Genomic DNA, 21,767 nt, shown 5'->3' with positions numbered 1-21,767 from the left:
CCTGATATGGTTCTGGGCAACCTGATATAGGTGAAGACATCCCTGCTCTCTGCAGGGGTTTGGAACAGATGGACTTTGAAGGTCCCTTCCAACCCACACTATTCTATCATTCTATCATGGCATCGTTTACAGCCGCCTTTATTGAGGGAGTCCACATCCTGGATATTTACTGGCAATTTTCAAAGATGGGTGAGGGCACCCATCACAAAATGGGGCTTGGGTTATTTTCTCTCGTGTTAGTCTGGGATGAGGTCAGGCCATGGAGTGATACCCACAACCACCACCACCCACCATTCTGGGAAGGACACCCATCGAATAAATCCTCCTTATTTACGTCTGTCAGCCTCCAGGGGCGGCCTCTGGACACCACACGCTTGGCACACTGCAAAGCAGCAGCACCACCATGGAAGTGGCTCCCCATTAGGGAGGAGTGTCCTTGAGGACCTGGTATGTGTGCCCTGTGCAGAGGGGTTTGGGCCATCCTGACTTGAGGGGTGAGGGGAACAGGGTTTTCCTGACACCCCAAGAGGCCTCGGTGGCCATGTCTGACCGCAGCCCACCAGGCCCGGCCTGGACCTTACCGGGCGGCTGAGGGGATCTGGTCCCTAAGATGGTGTCGGCAGGGACACGAGGGACACGATATGGCGGTGAGGAAACCATGTCGGTCCATCTCCCCTCACCCGGGGAACCCCTCCCGCCCCGGTGGGGGTGCCTGTACCCGCCGTTAGAGGGAAAAGGCCCCGGGGGGGGAACATTTACATCTTTGTAGGAGGCCGGCTCCTCCAGTGACGGGTGGTGCGCCGGACTGCTGCAGCTGCTGCCCACCCGGGGAGGCGGCTGCGGCGGGGCTTGGCCTTCCCCCGGCTTCTCGTCAGCGGGCGGGCGGGGGAAAGGGCCGGCGGCGGGGCGCTCCCGGCCGCTCTTCTCCGGCAGGCCCCGGCCGGGCGCGAAGCGGCTGCTGGCAGCCAAGGTGTCTCCGCCGCGAGGGTCTTCCTCGCCGTTCTCCTCCTCCTCGTCTTCCTCCTCCTCTTCGGGGGGCTTGTGCCCCTCGACGTCCACCTCGGGCTCATCTTCCTCCTCCTCATCCTCCTCCTCCTCGCTGCTGTCTTCGCTGGCGAAGCTACAGCTGGTGCCGCCGGGCGACAGGAGGCGGTGCGGGGTGTGCGGCGGCGGGGGTAGCGGGTGGCGATCGCATCCCGCCTCCTCGGGTGGCGGCGGCGGCGGCGGCAGCAGCAGCTGTAGCGGCGGGGAGGCGGAGCGGGCCGGGCCGCCGCCGTGCAGCTTGGCCAAGCTCTCCGAGTCTTCCTTACCGCCCACCGGACGGAAGGCGCTGGAGTGGTGGTACCCACCGCCCCCCTTGCGCCCGCCCGCCGCTTCAAGCAGGTGCGGATGGTGCGTGGGGACCCGCCCGCCGCCGCCGGTCCCCTCGGAGGCGGACGGAGAGGCGGGCTCCGCGCCGCCGCCAGGGGGCGACTCGAACAGCGGGTCCCTGGCGGCGGCGGCGGCGGCGGCGGGCGGGGGTGCGGCGGCGGGCGGGGTGCCCATCCCCGGCGCCCCGGTGCCCATCCCCGCGCCCCCCGCCTCGCCGCCGGGCTCCGACAGGTCCAGGAAGGCCTGTCGCAGCAGGCCGGCCCCGTCTCCCAGGGAGCAGCCCAGCGCACCGGGGGGCTGCGGCGGCGGCTGCAGGTACGTAGGCACCGGCAGCCCGCCCGGGGTACGGGGCGGCCAGAACATGCAGAAGGGCGGGTAGAAGGCGGCGTCCTTTCTACCCGGCCAAAAGAGCCCCGACAGGCCGCCGCCCGCAGCCGTCCCACCGGCTTTGTGCGCTGCCGCCCCGCCGAGGGCATCGGCCCCGCTGCCGCCGCCTTCTTCCTTCTTATGGCAGAGGCCGAAGGCGGCGGCGGGGAAGCCGTAGGGGTGCGGGAAGAGCCCTCCGCAGCCCGGGAACTTCTGGAGCACGCCGCCGAAGGAGCCCTTGCTCGGCACCGGGATGACCGGGTAGCTCCGTGGGCTCTTCCCGCCGTGCGCCGCCGCCGCCACGGCTTCTTGCAGCTCCTCATCCTCCTCGAAGCGCGGACGCTTTTGGTGCAGCTCCGGCGGGGCGGCCAGGAGGTGCGGGCTCAGCAACCCGCCGCCCACCACGGCGGCCGCCGCCTTCACTGAGCCCAGCGGGTGGCAGGCGGCGGGAGCAGCGGCGGCGGGGGCCGGCGGTGCGGGCGGCAGGGCCCGCTTGCGGCTGCCGCCGTTGAACATGGCCTTGACATCCTCCCAGGCGAAGACCAGCTCGTCCTGGGGGCTTTTGTCGGTGAGCTTCAGGTGGCGGCGCCAGGAGTTGAAGTTGGCGGCGTCGGGCTGGGTGTACTTGGCGTCTGGCGTGCGGTGGGAGTGAAAGATGAACTTGTTGGGGGAGAAGTACATGCTGCAGTAGCTGCACTTGATGCACTTGGCCCGGGAGCTGTTGTAGCGGGCCGGGATGAAGCTACCGCGGCAGCCCCAGGCGCACTCGTGGGACACGTCGAAGGCGAAGTTATCCGGCAATTTTGGCGGCCGGTTCTCCCCCAGGAACGACTTGCAGAGCCGCTCTGCTTCCCTCTTGGTGATCATGCCGCAGCGGCGGGAGGAGATGGGCATGGCCCCCGCCCGGCGAAGGATCTCCAGCTGCACCGGCGTGCATTGCACGCAGGTGATGCCCAGGGCCACCCGACGATTGTGGATTTCGTTGTAGCTAAAGTTTTTGAGGAGGGTGTTGGAGATCTGCGCCAGGCACAACCGCTCTTGCCCGTCGATGACCAGGGAGACGATGGGGATGCCGTAGAGGATCACCTGCCCCACCTGGTTGGGCTTCATAGTGGCGTGGCCGGCTCTCGGCTGGTTCATGGACTCCGGTGGGTATGCGCTGGACGGCGACGGCAGCAAGATGTCGGTGGGGCCGGGCAGCGGGCTGCTCGCCATCGTCTCAGCGCCTAGGGGGCTGTTCTGCGCCAGCTGCGGATGGGGAGGGAGGAGAGAGACACAGCGCTGTCAGACGGGACCTCTCGGGGACTGGGGGGACCCTCCAGGGATAGGGGTCCCCGCCGCAAGCACTAGCCACCCCCGCCCCACGAGTTTTCAGGAGTGAGGAAGCGCTACCGGAGCGACCGCGGTCCCCGCGTACCTCCCTCCCCGGCCGTACCGGCTCTCCGACGTACGCATCCCACCGCGGGTGCAGAGATGACGGTAAATGAGCGGACCGCTCCCTCCCGTTAGGAAGATGCCCCAACCCACGGTTCATCCCGAAACACGCCCCCCAGCCGTGGGTTAGCCTCCCCGTCCTGGAAACCCGTCGCTGCCCCAGCCGCGGCTCTTCGGCAGGCACCGCGGGCAAAGCGCGGAAGGGGAATGAAGAAAAGTTTCTCTACTCTCCGCGGCTCTCAGCACATCCTCCCCGCCCGGCGCCCGTTACCTCCGCTGCCGTGCTCTATCCGTGCCGCCGCCGGACCCTCCTCCAGCCGTTCCGACAGCCGGGAGGGAGGTGCATCCCCGCGCCCGCCGCCGCGGAGCAGCGCGACAGCCGCAGCCCGGCCCTCGGTGCAACGCATACGGCAGTGGCTGCGGGTGCGGAACCTCCGCGCCTCGCTGGGCGCGCCCCCCCGTGGGCACGGTGACGTCAGCGGGGCGGGAATGGGGGGGGCCGGGCCCCACCGTGCTCTCCCCCCCCCCAACCGGGAGGGCGAGGAAAGAGGGGTTGGCGGGGGGGTGCCCCCGGAACCCTCCTTTCCCATCCTCCCCGCACCGAGAGGGATGCGGGCGTCCCGTCGGGGACGGGGCCCCGAGCGCTGCACCGCTCACACCCTGCCCCGGTCCCCGGTCGAGGGAACGGAACAGTTGAAAGTGGGATGCACTTTGGGGTTTTCTTTACTTCCCTCTTCCCCTCCTTTTCTTCTTTTTTTTTCTTAATTTTCTCTCTTTTCCGCCTTTTCCCTTTTGTTCTTTCCCTTTTTCTTCCTTTTTCTCTTCTCCTCTTTTCCCTCTTTCCCTTTTCCTCTTTCCCCTTTTTACCCTTTTTCTCTTCCCCTCTTTTCCCGCTTTCCCTCTTTTTTCCCTCTTTCCCCTTTTCCCTTTCCCCCCCACTTCCCCCCCTCTTTTCCCCTTTTCCCCCTGTTTTCCCATTTTCCCCTTCCTCCTTATTCACCCTACTCCGCAGTTCTGAACCCAGTCGCTTCCAAATAACTGGATATACTAGACCTAAACCCCTTTTAGCATCTTTTCATAAACGATAATTTTTAATGGGTGTATCCGAAAATATGCGCGAAGGGAAGGGGGAGGAAGGAGAAAGGATAAAAAAAGTTGATTTCACGACACAGCCGTGTCCTCGTGGGCACAAACAACTGCTGCAAACCGCATTTCCCTTCCCAAATATACCGAGTGATTCTCCAGTCCCACTTGCAGAAGGACCCGATGCCAGGTTCTTATTCCCATGAAGAGCAACACAGCGGAGATACAGTTTTTCCCTAATTGCTTTAAGCCCCGTATTCAGGGTGGAAAAATCCCGTGTCAAACAGTCCGTAGCGGGGTAACCACGTCTGCCTGCCTTTTGTGGAAGGAGTGGAGGGGGAAAAGTAGATTTTCCCACCATCTACCCCCCCCAAACATTGTTAACCTCGTGGGGCTCTGCTCCACGCAGCGCGGGATGAGGACGGGGTCGGCAGCAAGGAGTGGGGAGGCCAAACCCGCTTAACTCCGCACCTTTCCAATGAGCAAAACTGTGGAACGGGCTGAAAAACGGGATCAAGAGAACGAAAAACTCGGTTCTAGCTAAAAAGGGGAGAACATCTGGAGCGCCAGTGTTTCCTCATACCGCTCTGATTTTTGTCGTTGTTTAGATGACTCCATCTCTCTTTTCCTCTTTACGCCCAATACCAAACCTTCCTGCACACTTGGCTTCAAAAACTGGTGTTTGAGGGCTTTTTTGTGTTTTCTTCCTTCCGTTTTCCGCATCTCTCCCCTTGTTTTTTCTTCCCGCGCATCACAGATCCAGGCAAAAATCTCCGCACCGACCTTTCCCAACACATCAACGCTAAAGCGCACCGACTCTTTCCACTTTCACCCCTAGTAGCGAAACGGAGCCCCCCGGTTTGCTCGGGTCGCTGCTAACTTTGAAATAATAAAGAAAAAAAAATAAATCACACCTCTCCTTATTACTTCTGTCACTTCTGATTAAACCCTGCTCGCCCCCGTGCCGCCACTGTCACACGGGGACTTCCCCTTTCCCCCCTCCCTCCTACTTCTCTCGTCTCCTGCACGGAGCCTGCTGCTTTCATGTGAGCAAGAGCTATAAGCCTCGCGTTGGTGACATTTTAATCAATGCTTCCTAGCCAGACTGACATGAATTTTACACTTCAAAACTCTCCTCCGCCGGCTAATTGATTCAAATTGTTTTATTGGTTAAACCCGTGTCACACATTGTATGATCTATTACCACACCACGGAGAAAATCTCCCCTCCTGTCTTCGCTTCCTGGTCGGCACCAGGAGGGACGGGGCACGGGGTACTAGGGGTGGATTTTGGGGACAAGCCGCCTGTTCTTGCGGGCCCTCGGTCCCTGCATCCCTGCAGCTGCCGCTTCCCATCTCACAGTCACCCGGTGGCTTTTTCCCCCGTGGTTCCCGGGAGAGGCAGGGATGGACAATCTCGCCTTAAGCTCTAAGCCCGGTGTTGGAAGTGAAGGAAAAGCGGATGCAGGAGGCAAAAGGGATGAGAGGCGAAAGAGATAAGCGGGTTTTGTAAAGGGCTTTCAACGAAGCAGCCTGGGAGAGGCTGAAAACGCGCTATTGGTACGAGGGAGTCCTTAGCCGACGCCAGCGGTTTATTTTGTGATGAGTAAACGAAAAGCAAAATAAAACTGTTTGTTCCCCTGCTCGGTGCTATTGAACCCCTTAAATTCTGTTGGGAAACTTGAGGATCTTCCTCAATTTCGCGCATAGGGGAATAGTCACCATGGGGACTGGGTGTATACATTCCAGTGGAAGGGAGAGGGTGCAAAACCACTGCCCGCAACCGTACCGAGGGGCTTTGGCTCGGTGAATCTCTCCAAAGTGGGAACAGAGACTGACCCGCATCAACACCTTAGAGAAGTGGAGCAAATGCGCACCGTTCTCTACTTTTTTTCCCTACTTAAGCCTATTGGGAAACCTCGTAGGGTAGGTAGCAAGACCCTCGTGGGGTAGGTAGCAAGACCCTCGTGGGCTAGGTAGGAAGACCCTTGTGGGGTAGGTAGCATGGAAGACCCTTGTGGCGTAGGTAGCATGACCCCAGTATGAGCACTTGGGAGCCAAGGAAAGCCAGTTCACCCAGGGGCCGGGCAGCTCCCGCAGGTGACCCCCAAGCGGGCAAGGCCCGCGGGGCTGCTCCGGCCGCGGCCGATCCCATCGTGGTCCCCGCGGTTCGACTGGAGCCCATCCTGGGCCCCGGCAAGGGGCGGGAGGGAATCCCGAGTTGAGGTGGGGTGTCCGCATTCATCCCCCCGGGTAGGTGCAGACCTGGGTTCCTGTCCTGCTGCCGCTTCCAATTACTCCCGTTCATTTCGTTATTTGCTGTTGCCGTTTACAACACCTGGGTTGGAGTCACCTCCTCAGAGAGGAGAGGGGAAGGTGGACAGACTTCTCCCAGAAGACTGGAAGTGATAAACCATATAGTCCTGGCTCCTTTTCCCCTCTTCGTTCCCTATCGCAATTCTGCCTTGCAGGGCTGAGCGGGAGGCGACAGCAGTAGCTGCGAGTTGGTTCGTGTGAAAACGAACAGCTGAGGAAAGCGGCCAAGTTTCAAGCACCCCAAACAGCCCTCACGGCCTTTATTTACTTCCATAGCACTTAAATATTGAGGCAGAGAGGCTACAAGGTGGGAGATAACCTTCTGCGTTTAGAAAACCACAAAGAAGACCACCCCCAACGCGTACACATGTCCTCCTCCCGCCTCTCCACATCCCATTGAAACTCGCAGCAGTGTTAAGTACCATACACACAAGGTGCCGTTGTACGTTATAAAACCGCTTCACTGAACAAATTTTAGGCAGCGAAGGAGGTTTTAAAAATACTTGTAGGTAGATTTCGCTTGCGCTGCTTGGTCCAGAGAGAAACTCTTGTATATGTATATTAATCCCGTTTTATTATATTGGGCAGAAAGAAGACAGGGCGTTGGAATAGAGGTGGTCCCATCTGGAAAACCCCGGAGCTCATTTAGATCACATCACTTCGGGCTTTTGTCTCTGCTCCTGAATAACCCAGCTAGACACAATAAAAGGGCAGACATCTCTCGAGGAGGGTTGGTTGGGTTTGTTTTGTTTTTTTTTTCAGTGGCAAGAGGACGCCTCAGAAGATGCATCTGTAATCATAATAACGGGAGAGGGAAAGACTCAATGTGATCTTCTCCTGGCTCTCGAAAGGCACCGGGAGAGTTTAGGGCTGGGGCATTTCTGGGTAGTTTGATATCCCTCCGGGAAAACCAGCACGGCGGCTTGAAGGAAAGGAATCAGCATCTTTTGTCTGAGGGAGCTCTCTGAACTTCTCCATTTAATATGTTCCGAGACATCCAAACCCGAGGTGGTCCTCGCCGAAGGTACGTACAGACCTTAGACAGGAGATGCGGATACCCCCGCCGCAGGGTATGATGTTCCCCAGGCATCACCCTCCGGAATAGAAACAGAACCAAAACCATTCAAAATAAAGGCCATTTGCGTTTTTATTTAATCGTACGGGAAGGGACTGGCAGCCAGGAGGAGACGGGTGCTCCATAACTCGCCTCTAAATGCTAAAAACGGGAGGGTGTTTATGTTTGTCCTGCTTGGGGATGGGATGTGTGTGTGTGTGTGTGTGTGTGTGTGTGTGTGTGTGTGTGTAACGAGGAGGAGAGCCTCAAGCTTAAATGGAGATATCTTAGTTTAAATGGGGTTAGTGGGATAGGAGAGGAAAATAAAAACCCCAAACGAAAAACACCTCTGCTATCGATTTTTCCTTTCAAACGCATAAATTAAAGCACCCTGAACATCCTCATCAGAAACGTGCCTGCTCCGAAGTATTTAAAGGAGCAACAGACTTCCCCAGGGGCAGAAAGGAGGCCCCGGCCGTGCTGTGGTGAGGACCATGGAGCCCAAACTTCTGAGACAAGCGTGACGCCATCGGGCGAAGAGTCACCACGTCAGTAAATAATTCCGTTTCGCCTCCTTCAGAACCCAGTAACCTTGGGTGTCTTAGAAAGCAGATTGTACAAACAAGCAATTAAGATGAGCGCTGAGACTTTCAGAGGAGGTATAATGAACCAGCTTTAATTACTATCTTGAAATTAAAAATGTAATATACAGATTTAAATTTATTTTCACCTAAATTGTGTATAAAATTATATGGCTTTCCCCCACCTCCCCTCCTTTTTCCCAGGCTAAGAAACGAATTGCCACCAAGCTTGCCACTAAAAAGTCTGAAGTACTTTCCAAACCCTGTTCCCCAACACGCAGTAATAATGATACATTTATCATTACTGATGACCACCTACTGGTTTATTATTGCTTTGTTGCAACTATTACAATCAAGAGATTTCTTTATTTACTGTTAACATTCACTTAAAGCTGAGTGTTAATGACTCTTCTGAATCCACCAAATAATTTTCTGTTATATTTCAGGAGTAGTTATAGTTTGGATTTTTTTTTGTTTTCTTTTTTTTTTAAGGCATAAAAGGAAAAATGGTGTGTGGTGGTTTGCTCCTTTTTTATTTATATATGTTTTATTCTTAAAAGGCTGTTTGAGAGGATTTATCTAAGTCGGATTTTCAACAAAGAGTTGCAAAAGCCTTGGCGTAATGCACGTACTTGACTGTAGCTAATTATGCGAGTATTTTATTACAGGAGATTCATTCATTATTGATAAATGTTTGCAGTAACTTCCTGCTATGTAGAGTTGTATTTTATGAGGAATAAACAACCTATGGGGATTGGGATTGTTTGGCTTTTACGCTCCTGCACTCTTTGACTGTTCACATTACCCTGCTTCTGGGGTCTGCCTTGTCACCTTCTCCCTCCCTACACCCAAACGCAACTTCTTTCCTCTCCCACCATCACATCTATCTCACCCCCCTCCTCCCTTCACCCTAATTTCAGGATTATGCTTAAAAAAGTGGCTTTCCGGGGAGCGTATTCTACTATGGATACGCTTCTATATAGGCGTTTCATAAGGGTTTGGTGGACCGCGGCGGGCAGCCGACGAGCAGGAGCCGTGCAACAAGCAGGGGACCCGTCGAGGAAAGGCTCGAAGTGAGGAGAGAAAAGGGCTTTCCCGAGGGCTACCCGCTTCGGCTCCAGCTCTCGGACCCCCAAAGCCCTAGGGGTGCAACCGATAAGAAACAGTAATTTAAAAAACCTCAATAAACCTGCCGTTTCACCACCTTTTAAACGTCGGAGCCACTGTCGAAGCGGAGGCGCTTCCCTCCAGCGCGGTGTGCGCCTCTTATCCCACCTCTCCCAAATCATCCCGAAGAGGGTCGCACCGGGTGGGAGAGGCCGCGCTTCCCCACCGCGTTCTCCTACGTTGTTTCCCCTCTCCGGCCTCCTCCATTCCCCGGTTGGCGGCAGGACGCGGAGCGAGACGCGGGCGCGGTGCTGAGCGGAGAGCTCCGCGCAACCCCTCCTGTGCCCCCGGCTGGCTGGGAGGTCTCTGCTCCTGGCCTGGGAACTCGCCAGGCCCGCTTCTCATCCCCCCCCCCCCGCCTCAAGCTTCAAACCCGACCCAAAGTTAATAATTTCGAAGCAAAATACCCCAGAATATATATGTATATATGCACATAAACAAGAGAAACCGAAACGAGGAGACGCTCCTCTCCAAAACATCGCCGCTTGCCTCCGCTGCGGTCCAAACTTGCGCGGAGCATCCCTCCCCTCTGCCGGAGCCACCGCGCTGCTGGGCTGCCACCTTTCCCCACACCCCGAGGGACAGCACGACCCGGCTACCTAACGCGACAGCAACCCGCATCGCTATTCACTCTGTGACGGGAGGAACACAGCCAAATCAGGGGGTTCCCTCTCCAAGCCGCATACCTTACCTGAGCACCCCAGCTCCATGGGCTCTCCCCGGGCCGGGGGGCAGGATGCGGGCGGGCGGCCGGCTCCGGGCCGCTGTCCGCGGTCGCTCCGCTGCGCGGAAGTTTGGCTCCCGCTTGTATCGAGGCGGCTGTGCCGCGGGTGGGTCGGGACTCGGACGCCTTCTAGCAGCCAGGCAGCGCCCTGCAAGCTGTGCGAGGAAGCCGCCCCCTTCCCCGGCCGCCTCCCCTCGCTGGGGAGGCGGGAGGTGGTGATGGTGATGGTGGGGGGTACCCGCGACACCCCCTGCCGCGCCGCTACCCAGGGACAGATCCGCACCGACGACTGCGGAAGGGGGAGTACCCAGCTACCCACCTTCCCGTCTGGAGTGGAGCGAGAGGAACTCTGTTGCAGGAACGGATCAGCATTCCCACCCCCGAAATTTCCTCTCCCACCCCAAATTTTTCCTTTGCTTTCACCCCTTCTAAAAGGTATCCAGGCGGGCACCCCCGACGTGCGAACGCTTTATGGGACAGCAGGAGAAGTCACCCCCCAGCACAAGAGGAGGAGATGGGGGGACACAGCCACCTCCCCTCAAAGCCCCCTCTTCCACTAGTCCTTCAGATACCCCGTCCCCTGCAAAGCGCTTCCCGCAGATCAGTCGACGTGTGGAACAAGGCTGCTGCTTAAAAACACAAAGCCAGAGCCCTAATGAGTTCAATTACAATGTGGTAAACACATTGCCTCTACGCTTTAATTAAGCCGGCTGTCCAATTTTAACTCATTAGTAATTCATTAAGAGAACAGCCTTTAGCTGGCTGTAAGGAGAGGAGTACCGCAGTCTCTGCAGTTACGCTGTGCGCGTACCCCAAGGCATTGGAGGACTGGAGAGTTTTGGGCGTCCTCCCTACAAAAGGGGCTCCAGTACCCCCAAATGGGGGTCATCTGCTGTCCAGCCTCTGTGAGACCCCGTCGTCTGGGAAAGGGGCCCAAGGGTGCTAAGGAGAAGAGTCCTGGGATGCCTGGGGCTTCCCCCCCCCCCCCCCCCCGGAACGTCTTCCTTAGGGACAAGCTGGACAAATTTAGAAGGGATGCTCTAGGGACCACGGAGCCCCTGCGCCCCATCTTTAAAAATAAAATAACAAATAAATTAACGGAGAAAACGTTTGAAACGTATCTGGGCCAAGAAACAGGTCAAATTGCCCGGGCAGCAAATTTAGATTGATGAGTGAAACCAGGGGTCTGCAGGGCCGGATCCTGTCCCTCCACCCCACGGAGCTGTAGCGGTTCCTGGGGACCGGGGTGTGTGCACTGGAGGAGGTATCCCGCACAAAGCCCACCCGTGCCAAAGTTTTCCGTGCGAAGCCCGGCTCCGTGGCACCGTGAACATCTCCCCGCGCCTTTGCGCTGCGATGTGGCAGCTGCTCCGCTGATCACCGCGGTAAAACGGGCTGGGGAGATCCCAATTTCCCTTCGCTTTGCCGCTCAGCTACCCAGCACCGACGGCCGCGCTGTGCCGGCTGACCTGTCCCCGAGCCCCGGAGGCACAGAGCCGGAGCGAGCATTTAAGGATTCCCTCGGCAGCGACGTTCCCATTAAGGATTAAAACATGTTTTTTTCCTTTGCAATGCCTGAGGGACAGCTTTGAGGGGATCCAGGCCGGACACCCCTCAGCCCTTCCCAAATCCCACCCCACCCGCATTGCTCCTTTATTATTTGCACCATGAGCATACTTACCGTTTTATCACAGCTCAAACATGCCGGAGGTTGCGTTTGTTTTTCTACAAAGACTGAAAGTTTCCTTTATTTATATATTTAATTTTTATTTTTAGCTATATTCGACATTTGAAACCTCAATAATCAAAAGGATTAGCAGGCAGGAGCCAGTTCAATCTGATCTTCACTAGTGCCAGGTGCTTCAGAGAAAGACACATAAACCTGCCAAAAACCTTTCGCAAACAAGTTTGGGTAGGGTTTTTTTGATCCCAGACAGATTCAGAAGTCCTGATTTTTCGTTTTGCCATCCCCTCGTTTGGCTGGGCTCCTGGCATTGCCCACAATATGGCAGAGCTACCAAGGGAACCCCGGTGCCTTTGCTATCCCCGAACCTCAGCTCAGTGGAAGGAAACAGGGGCAGGACCTCCCAGCAGTAAAAAGGGGGCTTCAAACTCCAACTCTGAGTTATAAACGACTAAATCCCTTCTGAAGGAGCCTTTAGGCAGGCATCTCAAGAAGAAACCTTTAATAAGAGTCTCCTCTGGGGAGCAGATTTTGAGCAGTTATCTCTTTCAAGCAGTTCTTTCTTTCACATAGCAGGCCCTCTCTGCTGTAGTCTTGATTTTCATTTGGCTCCAGGCTTGCAAAATTGGATTGTCGGGAATTAGGAGATTTGGATATTGTTCCTCTTGATGTCAAAGGATTTTTTTTATCTTTCTCCCCCCAAAACCAAAAAAATACCATAAATGCAGGATCAAACCCTGGGGGAAGGCAAGTCTGTGGGCTCCCTATTCAGGGCTCAAAAACAGTGCTACTTAACCTGTTGCTGTGTTGCTATTGTTACCTCCTTTTTATTACCAAATCCTTAAACAAATTGGCTGAAAAAGCTAGAAGACTATTGGTCATCTATGTCCAGAAATATCCCCCACTCCTTTGTCTTGACTAGCAAAGCATTGGCTTCTGGACACACAAGGGACAATCTCTCTCCAGAGCCTCCTGGTATAAATCTAAAAATCATCTTGAAACCAGTGGGTTACAATTCATTTTATTACCCCAGTGTTAGTCTAGGATAGGTACATAAAAACTGTTAGGACAATTAATCTGAATTAATTTCCAAAGTGAATGAAATTAAATTGAATGAAGACCACCTGAATTCTGAATAAGAACAACCTTCACAGGGGTTTCACGCAGTTTAATTAATCCACTTTTAAATTCTCACCTTCAGCTAATTTGGGTTATTTTCCTGAGTGTCCCCATGTAGGCAAAATCTTAGAGGTAAATGTGGCTCAGGGGAATTCCTCTAGATTTACCCAGATGTAATTTAGAACAGGAATGTATCCTCTAATACTCTTTGACCACGGCACAGAAACAATGCAGGAATAAAGGATATGTACATTGTGCTGCTGCAGGAAGCTCAACTTCATGAAGGAAACCTTTTCCAAACATTTATCTGTGTGTTTTACTGTTTCTTCTCACCCTGTACCTCTTTGTATATAAGTGCATGTACACATGTATGTGGACTCGCAGATGTGCACACTATGGATGTACTGTCCATATGTTTTTGCTGTACTTGTTTAATCCACTAATGCCGTTCATCTGTGCACCTGAGACTCCTATATAAGTGAAAGAGAAACTGAGAGTTAAAGAAACAGTGGGATCAGCCAGCTCGGAGGCAGGTCAGCACTGCACCTTCAAAGATTAAATATGAGGATAAATATGAAACTTGTCCACTCAGGGCCCAGCAATCCAGGACAGATTTACAAACGCAAGGCTGTCCCTCAAAAGAAGCCTCTTCTTCTGGCTGAGGAAGTTTCACCCATTTTATAAAGGCTGTAGGAAGCCATGTTGCAATATTGCCCTGATATTTGTCCTCCCCTTGTAACGATACCTGGTGAATTAAGGAGAGGGACTGGAGTAGACATGGGAAGTATCAATTCTCTCCTCCTAAAAAAGCCATTTCAAGGTGGTTTAGTTGCTGTTTCAGAATCTAAGACGACTACAAATATACCTGCTCTTTTTAAACAGGGATTTTAAAGACTGAGGGAAATATTTTTCCTCCTGAAATCAGTGGCTGTAAGATTCATGGCTTAAAGATCCCTATGCTGCTTTTCTTAAACAATATTATGAGCAGCTTTTGGTACATCTGAGGTCAGATTCCCTAGGTCAACCCAGTCTGTTCCAAGCAGGCATTTATGCTCAAAGTCCCCGGCTGTCATGCCAGGAACAAATAGCTCAAGCAAATGGAAATGCTTTTGAGTGCTGAATTAAGTTATGGTGAAGGCATTTGCTCATTATTCAAGCCTGGAGTTCTCTGGTTTGGTCTAAAATAAAAGAATCACTGAAATAACTCCCTAAATAACCATATTTGGGGGGTAAGGTATAGTGGTATGATCATGCCTGAGGACACCCAGAAACTTGGAAGTTTAGTGAATTATTGTGTGACCTTGCAGAGAGCCATTTATAGACCAACATTTTAAAGATAAGCTCTGAAACAAGAGTACCCTGTGAATAATCTGGTTTGTTGCCCATCTGTCCAGACTGGGCATTTCTGAAAATCAATCTGCTTTGGACTGGGATTTCTCAGTTGACATACCTAAGTTGAAAAAATATGACCTTTTCTTCAAGCCTCAATTTATGCACCTGGAAGGGATGCATGTGTGTGAATGTGCTTAGGGAGTATCATTCATCTACCAGCATCTCAGGGAGGTTTTATAAAATGTAGTTGAGTTAAAAACTCTCACATCTTAGGCTTCACTCTCACTTCTTCATAATGCAGTTGGAAATAATAATAAAAAAATCAATCATAGCTAAAAGCATCATTGAAAAACTACATAAAATGGAAGATTCCCAAGAACTTAGAAACCATGTAGTAACTCCATGATTTTATTTGGATGCTTTCAGACTCATTGAGACAGCTGGTCACTGGCAGTCTTTCCTCCTTGTCATCCAAGTTTACTTTCATGACTTTCATGTGCTGTAAAGGTGCTGTGAAAGAGGTGCTAAACATTAACCTGTGGACAGCTTTGGACTGGCTTTCACGGTGCTGTGGTCTGCAGGAGCTTAATACAGAGACTGCTGCAACAGTCATTGAAATGAATGGGTGTTTTTGCTTCTAAAAGTAATTCTGGGGAATATTCATAGAATCATAGAATCATGTAATGGTTTGGGTTGGAAGGGACCTTAAAGCTCATCCAGGTTCAATCCCCCTGCCATGGGCAGGGACTCTTTCCACTAGAGCAGGTTGCTCCAAGCCCTGTCCAACCTAGCTTTGAACAGGGATGGGGCAGCCACAGCTTCTCTGGACAACAAATATTATAGATCAGTTTAAAAATACATATATCATAGTGAGAAGAGCTGCTTCAAAGAAAGAATCATGAAAGCCAGCCACAGAATGGGATGCCTCACCTCATTTCAGATGTTCCACACTGCTGATGTCCAACAGTGCGACATGTCCAAGTCACATACACACCTGTGGTGTGCTGAGCACAGACCATTACATAAAATCAGCTACTTGTTAGTCAAAACCCAAGCTAAAAGCCCCCGTGACACTGAAAGCAAGTCAAGAACAACAACCTCTAGTCTCTACTGTTAACTTAATCTAGGGAGTGGATCCTATGCACTTACCTCTTGGAACAATCCAGTTTCATGGTTGGGGCCATAAGATCAATCCACCTCCTGATCTGTTCCTTTCACAGATTTATAAGCATTTAAAGGAAAATGCTCCTACCTATCTTCTTGTCACATTTAGACACCTGGGATCTACCCATTAGAGTCAATCTATAATGGGCACAGGAGATATTCAAGGTAGCTGGCAGCATATTTTATAGCACTTCCACCTACCAAAAACTTTATTCAACTCATACTGTATTTTTGATAAGAAAAGAATAATTATGTCTCATGCTAGTCTGTCCTTCTACTTCATGCAGTTTGGGGATACCATGTCAGTGATGAAATGTGGTTTGATTACATACGGAAAATGTTATTTTAATTATATACGGAATAATTCAACATATTTCAATAACACATTATTAACCGTAAGCAAGCGTGCATCTGCCCTGGCCTTTGGATGAAACACAGAGTTCATGTAGCTCATTCAGCCATGATTAGCATTCAATAGCACAAAAAAGGTAGTTCTCTCAAAGCACCTGGACTTACTAAATGCATATGAATAACGATTTCTTTAAAGTCATGATATTCTTGTGTCCAGTTATTATCATACAGCTTCTTAGTATCATTGCTATTACTCTTATTATCCAACTTCCTCCTGTTGTTTCATATTAGTATCAACACTTTCCAGTCTGTAGAGGTACTATCCTGCCACATCCACCCAATATCATTCTCAGGCAAATCATGTTTCTGGTCCCTTAGGAGCCAGCATGTGACTTTAAGCTCTTTCACTGTGAGATCCTTGTGTTTACATCTTCCTATATTCCCCAAATTTACTTATTTTTGCCATAGTGGACACTCTTGAGGAGTGAGAAGGATCATTGCTCATGGTATGCAGGCATGGTCTCCCGCCTGTTCTGTTGGTTGCTGGGAAAAGAACAAAGCTCCACTCTCTGCTGCCAGGGGCCATCTACTTCTCTGTGTTATTACTAAATACAGACAATAAGATCATACAGACAATCAAGACACATATTTCAACCTACCAGCAGTAATAACTTCACTTTCAGACCGCAAGAGAAAAGCCAACAGGGACAACAGGGTTGGCTTTTGATAGATAAGCATGTAAATGTTGGTAGGACCTTTCCCCCCCCTTTCCTTCTGTCTGTCAATTCAGACTTATTTTCAAGGATTGCCCCATACATGTACTACAGATCCAGAACAGCCCCTGCCTCTCAGCCCTCTGGCCAGCAGTTAGAGATGAAGCCTTTTGAGAAGCAAAAGAGGGGATGTGGTGGGGTGGAAGCTGCAGTGTTTCTCAACTCAGGTACCCCCAAATTATGGTCATGGTTAAAATTTGCTGGGTAACTGTTCAGTGGGATTACCTGTTCCCTCCAACCTTTGTCCTCATGCACCTATCTTTCTGCTCCAAAAACTCATATTCCCCACCCTGGAGCCCAGGAGCTTTCTCAAAGCCACCTCTGTTGCTCAGTCCCTCATTACTACCCCTGAAATAGTCCCTTTTCCTCCAGGTCCAAGCCTTTCTCAGGCCAGCAGCACTTTCTGTTGCTGATGCCACACCATCTCTCACCTGGGGTTAAGATCTCTCACCTAGGTAAACTGATGGCTTATACCTTGCCATCACCTTGCTTAGTCACCTCTACTTCTACCTTAGAATCTTAGAATAGTTAGAGTTGGAAAGGACCTTAAGATCATCTAGTTCCAACCCCCCTTCCATGGACAGGGATGCCTCACAGTAGACCATGTTGCCCAAGGCTCTGTCCAACCTGGCCTTGAATAAGGCATTTACCATTTTTTTGGGCAACCTGTGCCAGGGCCTCACCATCCTCACAGTAAAGAGCTTTCTCCTTATATCTAAACCTGAATTTCCCCTGTTTCAGTTTGAACTTAAGTGTAAACCCATTGTCTCTTATCCTATCACTACGTCGCTGTTTCTTTTGTTATTGCCACTCCCAGTAATTATAATTTTGACATTTCCATAACCTAGGACTTCAGTGAAGTAGTTACAGTGTTAATGGGAAGAGAGTTTTTACACAATCAGTTTAATTCCCATCTTCTGTCTCCTCTCCCCCTGCCTCCCATTCCGGCTCCTCCGTCATGGTTTAGCTTCCTTTTACTTGCAGGGTCACCTTAGAATCTTGAATAGTGAAATGTTCCAGAGAGAACATAATTTGCTATCTCTACAAGATGAGTGTTCCTCATCACAACAGAGGAATGCAGAGAAAGGGCTTAAAAATATCTTCAGCTGCTTTAGACATTAGAAAAAAATAAGAAAAGGATTTGTCCCTAAGTTATCCCTGTGAGCATGTAAGTCCCTGTATTAGATAACTTGAATAAGGATTTTTATTTCACAGCGTAACTAATTTCAAAGAAGTACCATTGCAGATTAGTTTGGCCCAGGAATTAAAGTGTTTCCCATCTGCTTTCATTTGTGGTTGTTAATTAATTGGTAGGTAATAAACACGGACACTAGTTTTGGCAGCTCTGCAGCAGTAGAAACACGAAGACAGTATGGACTGGCTTTCCTGGTGTTATTTTATTAAGTCACAGTCCAATTCCCAGGAAAAAGCTGCTGCAGAGAAGATGTGAGAGGGGTTTTTGAAGAGGTACCTTCAAGTCATCAGCAACCCTGATGCTTTTTGTACAGCAGGGCACCATACTTTGAGCCTGGCCTTGCTGGGTTACTGTGAAGTTGTCTATTTTCACAGTTTTAGCCCAAAACTGGGGTGGATGGTTGAAGTCCTTGGCCAGGATTGGGGTACACATCAAACCTGCAAGGCAGTCTGATTCAGCTCCTTGCTTTACTATCAGCTGTTATGCACGGTCTCATGTAAGCCATGCAAGTGGATTTATCTTTCTTTGGATTATTTGCCCAAGTTCTTCCTAGAGCAAACCTAAGTGTTGTGGGCTCATCATTGTAGGGCAGGAATAGGCACCTCTGCTGTCTGGATAGCTGCTGGATTACACAGCTTGACCTTCCCATGGCTAAATTTGGTGGATATGAGTTCATATAGCACAAATCCTCAAAGGAACCTCTTAGAAATAGGATAAAAATTGAAAGGGTTTAGTGACTTAATTCTGCTGCACCTCAGTCACACTAACAAGTGCACTAACAAGTGCATAAGTAATAGTGATCGTAAATAAGCAAAAAAGTGCAATAAACGTTGCAGGAACACTGGGATGTGGTGAGGATGCAGATGGTTGGACAATGCACTGTGCTCCTACCCCATGAATTCCTGTCCCAGGAATTAAACCCATAAGACTACATGGTGAGACTCTCCCTGCTCTCCCCATGCTCTTCGCTCCCTACTCTGCCAAATGTCACTTCTGCAGATAAAGCAGACAAGTGTCCCCCTTGGGGAGCCAGGACAGGCAATCGCCAGTCCCATGGGATTGAACCCAAAGATCTCCTTGACATACAGTCAGCTGCCTCTTGCTTGAAGGGGTGGCACTTCCCCAAATCTCATTATGCATAGAAACATTATAAATGCATTCCTTTGGCCAAGTTTTAGGAAGGTACGTCAGAATATCTACTTTGCCTATTTATATTTGCTGCAGCGAAGGGAACAGTGAGACCATTAGCAGCTCTACCGGTCTTTTAACATTGGGTCTAAACACCCCTAACCCCAGAGGGCTTCACAGCAGTAGGAAGTACTCCATTCTTGTAAGGTCTCCAGTCGTTTATTACCTTTTTCCATCATGATTACCTTGGCTCCAGAAAGTTTTAATACCGTTCAAAATTCAATCCGGTTTTATTGACATCTCTAGTTTTGCCAAAGAGTTAAACTGAAGCAGACGGCATGAATTTCAGTCAATCAATATTCATTTAAAACTGGACACCCATATGTAAGCATACTCTCTCCTTGGCAATGAGTAAGGAGGCTGAGCAATCAATCCACACTTGTATTTAAACTCAGTGACTGTATTTTCAAAAACCCCCACATAAGGCAAAATTGAATGGTTGAATAAGTCAACATGTGATTTCTGTTATGTTATTATTAATAATTAATAATTCACTTAATAACACAGCAGGAGCCTAATCCAAAGCCCACTGATGTCAATAGTTTTATTTCCAGTGCTCTCTTTAGTACCCGAACAGACACAAAGGCCGATTTCTTTCACAACATTCAAGCACCTACCTCCCATGCTGAACGCAAACACCTTCTGCTGCGTGGCCTTTTAACTCAGAACAAGGCAACAAAGTGACTGCAATATAACGTACGGTGAGTAATGGAGAGTAGTCCAACTCCATCTTAGAGGGCTCAGATTTAAATTTTGGCCTTACATTGACTGAATATTCCCACCTCTTCTATTATGGGTATGCACCCTATATATGTAAGACTTGTATTTTACCATACTTCAACTTAGCATGTGATTGCATTAATTATTAATAGATATCGTACGGTATCTGCATCCCCCCTGTATGCGCTGGCTGTGTGCAGTCAGAGGCTGGTGCGTAGCAGATAAGGAGGTCCAGGAAACACAAAGCTGTTAAGTATATTTAAAACTTTCCTTGGCCTTTTCCTGGCTGCCCTTAACATCTTTAAGGCAGCTTCTGAGAAGTCCCGTGGCAGCCAGACACCCAGGACTGGGGCAGCTGGACCTTCAAGCAAATATTGTTGTTGTTATTATTACCATTTTGCCTACCTAATTAACCAGTTGGGCACTTGCCAGCTCTTTATATCTATATTGTAGGGGTTGTTTCCATTGGGTTTAGGCAGACAGTCTTACTTTAAGATCCCTATTGATCAGCTGCCATTCTCACGTGGTTAAAGTACTCCTCTAGGGGAACTCTCTTGTGTTTTAAGTGCACACAGTTACTCTCATGACTGGCTTGTAAACAGGTTTTAATGGGGCTATTAGTGTAAAAGGACAGGAAACTTTCAAAACCAGCCTTTTAAATATTCATGAAGATGTTTAATCTGGCGCTTAATCACCACTGTTTGCATATCGCAAAAGGTGGGGGCAGCAGTGCTTCACTGTTACCCATCAACAGGGCATTAATAAACGCTTTTAGACCCACGATTCATGCCCGAAGGACAGCCAAACTTTTAACAAAACACACCCCACTTTCTTTAGAAGAGCTCCCAAAACCGGGTGCCCAAGAGGAGCATTAGAGCCCAGGAGAGGAAGTTCAAGGCTGGGCTCTGCTTTTCCCCATGCCAAGCATGGTCTGATCTATCCCTTCCGCTCTGGTCTGACCAAGTGCACATTTGCATCAGGGTGGACATCTCTGCCTGAGTAGGGGGTCCAGAGCCCCAGGAGGATCACCTGAGGGCACCTGTGCCTAAGCGGGATGCATTGTATGGTTGTTCCCTACCAGGGCCGGATGGACCATCCAGGAGATGCCCCACTCCTAATAATGGCTTTGTTCACTCCTGTTTCCTTTCCATCAAAGCTCTGGCTCAGACCTTCAGCTGGTACATGCTGTCTGAATTGGGGCAAGAGCACAAAAGACCCTATATTTGACTGGTTTAACCAGTGCTTTTGTCCCAGTGTCCCATTCTTTATAACCCCTCCTGATCTTTCCTGGCCTTGCACGTATCATACCCATTTGATCTCTGCTCTGATCCAGGAGCTTCAGGACTTGGGCAAAGGAAGAATGAGCTAAACACAGACCTTCAGCCTTCTGGTGCTTTGGGGTGGATTTTAGCCATTTCTTTGGTAATGTTTGTAGTACAAGCTTCATTTTGTTTAAAAAGTAAAAGGAAAAAAAAAAAAAGGGAAAGGAGAGCATTTCCCCAGTGGGAGAGACTTCATGCAATTTTAAAAATGTGCATTATTTAATCCAATAGGCATTAAGATGCCTTTAGCTGTTAACACCTGTTGTGGAAATCCATAATACACAGGCTTAAAAACCCAACAACCCTGGGAGACCCATAAAGGTTCCTGCAGAGCTGTCGTCGCCTCTTGTGTCAATGAGTACTTACGGACCTTAAAATCTGTGGCTGAACTCACTTACTGAGCACGTGCTTTCTCTTCAGCTCCAAAAAATAAAAAAAAAAATCTTTAGGATAATTTCATTGAAAAAAAAAAAGAATAATGGATATGAAACACCAGTGAGCTGCATTTCTTACACAAACCTCTCATGTATTTTTCATACATTTCCTTACCCAGATGCCTAAAAGCACCAGCTTACAGTCTATTTTACTACTTTGCAAAACTCCATGTAAAACTTTAGCCAACATAGTCTTTCTATGTTTTGATAAGCTGTCATTTAAGAGTATATGTCAAACCCAGGCAGCCTGCTCTCATCTGGGGAGGCCACCTTTGTCGTACACAAGAGTAGATAAAAAACTGAGATTCCCAATAGGAAATTCAAGGGGAAAGTAAAAGTCCCTGGGGAAGGTGTGGAAGAAACTCTTCATGGGAGCTCTTTTTAGCAAGA

At 50.4% G+C, this 21,767-nt stretch overlaps 2 protein-coding genes across 7 annotated transcripts in view; one reads left to right on the top strand and one right to left on the bottom strand.

The window, feature by feature from the left end:
• The window catches only part of SKOR2 (SKI family transcriptional corepressor 2), a 33,907-nt gene extending 23,625 nt beyond the window's left edge, over nt 1-10,282 (bottom strand). The window contains exons 1-2 of one of the 3 annotated variants that reach the window (XM_057405702.1): nt 10,063-10,282; nt 760-2,985 (exon numbers count right to left, since the gene is read on the bottom strand). In XM_057405702.1, the coding sequence (XP_057261685.1) occupies nt 760-2,952 (2,193 nt within the window). In that variant the 5' untranslated portion in view covers nt 2,953-2,985; nt 10,063-10,282. Of the gene's footprint in view, nt 1-759; nt 3,088-3,442; nt 3,663-10,062 lie in introns of those variants that run through there. The other 2 variants (XM_057405700.1, XM_057405701.1) reach the window with 2 other exon arrangements.
• Nucleotides 1-17,608, top strand: part of KATNAL2 (katanin catalytic subunit A1 like 2) — a 102,676-nt gene extending 85,068 nt beyond the window's left edge. For all 4 annotated transcript variants that reach the window (XM_057405711.1, XM_057405710.1, XM_057405713.1 and 1 more), the window contains one exon: nt 17,592-17,608. The gene's annotated coding sequence lies outside the window, so the exon portion shown is untranslated. The remainder of the gene's footprint in view (nt 1-17,591) is intronic.
• Nucleotides 17,609-21,767: the final 4,159 nt, after the last annotated feature.

Source organism: Pezoporus wallicus, unplaced genomic scaffold (genome assembly GCF_028554395.1).
Source record: "Pezoporus wallicus isolate ANWC-B61680 ecotype Strahan unplaced genomic scaffold, APGP_CSIRO_Pwel_v1 scaffold_13428, whole genome shotgun sequence".
Lineage (NCBI taxonomy): Eukaryota > Metazoa > Chordata > Aves > Psittaciformes > Psittacidae > Pezoporus > Pezoporus wallicus.
This window is presented reverse-complemented; position numbering and strand designations above follow the sequence as displayed.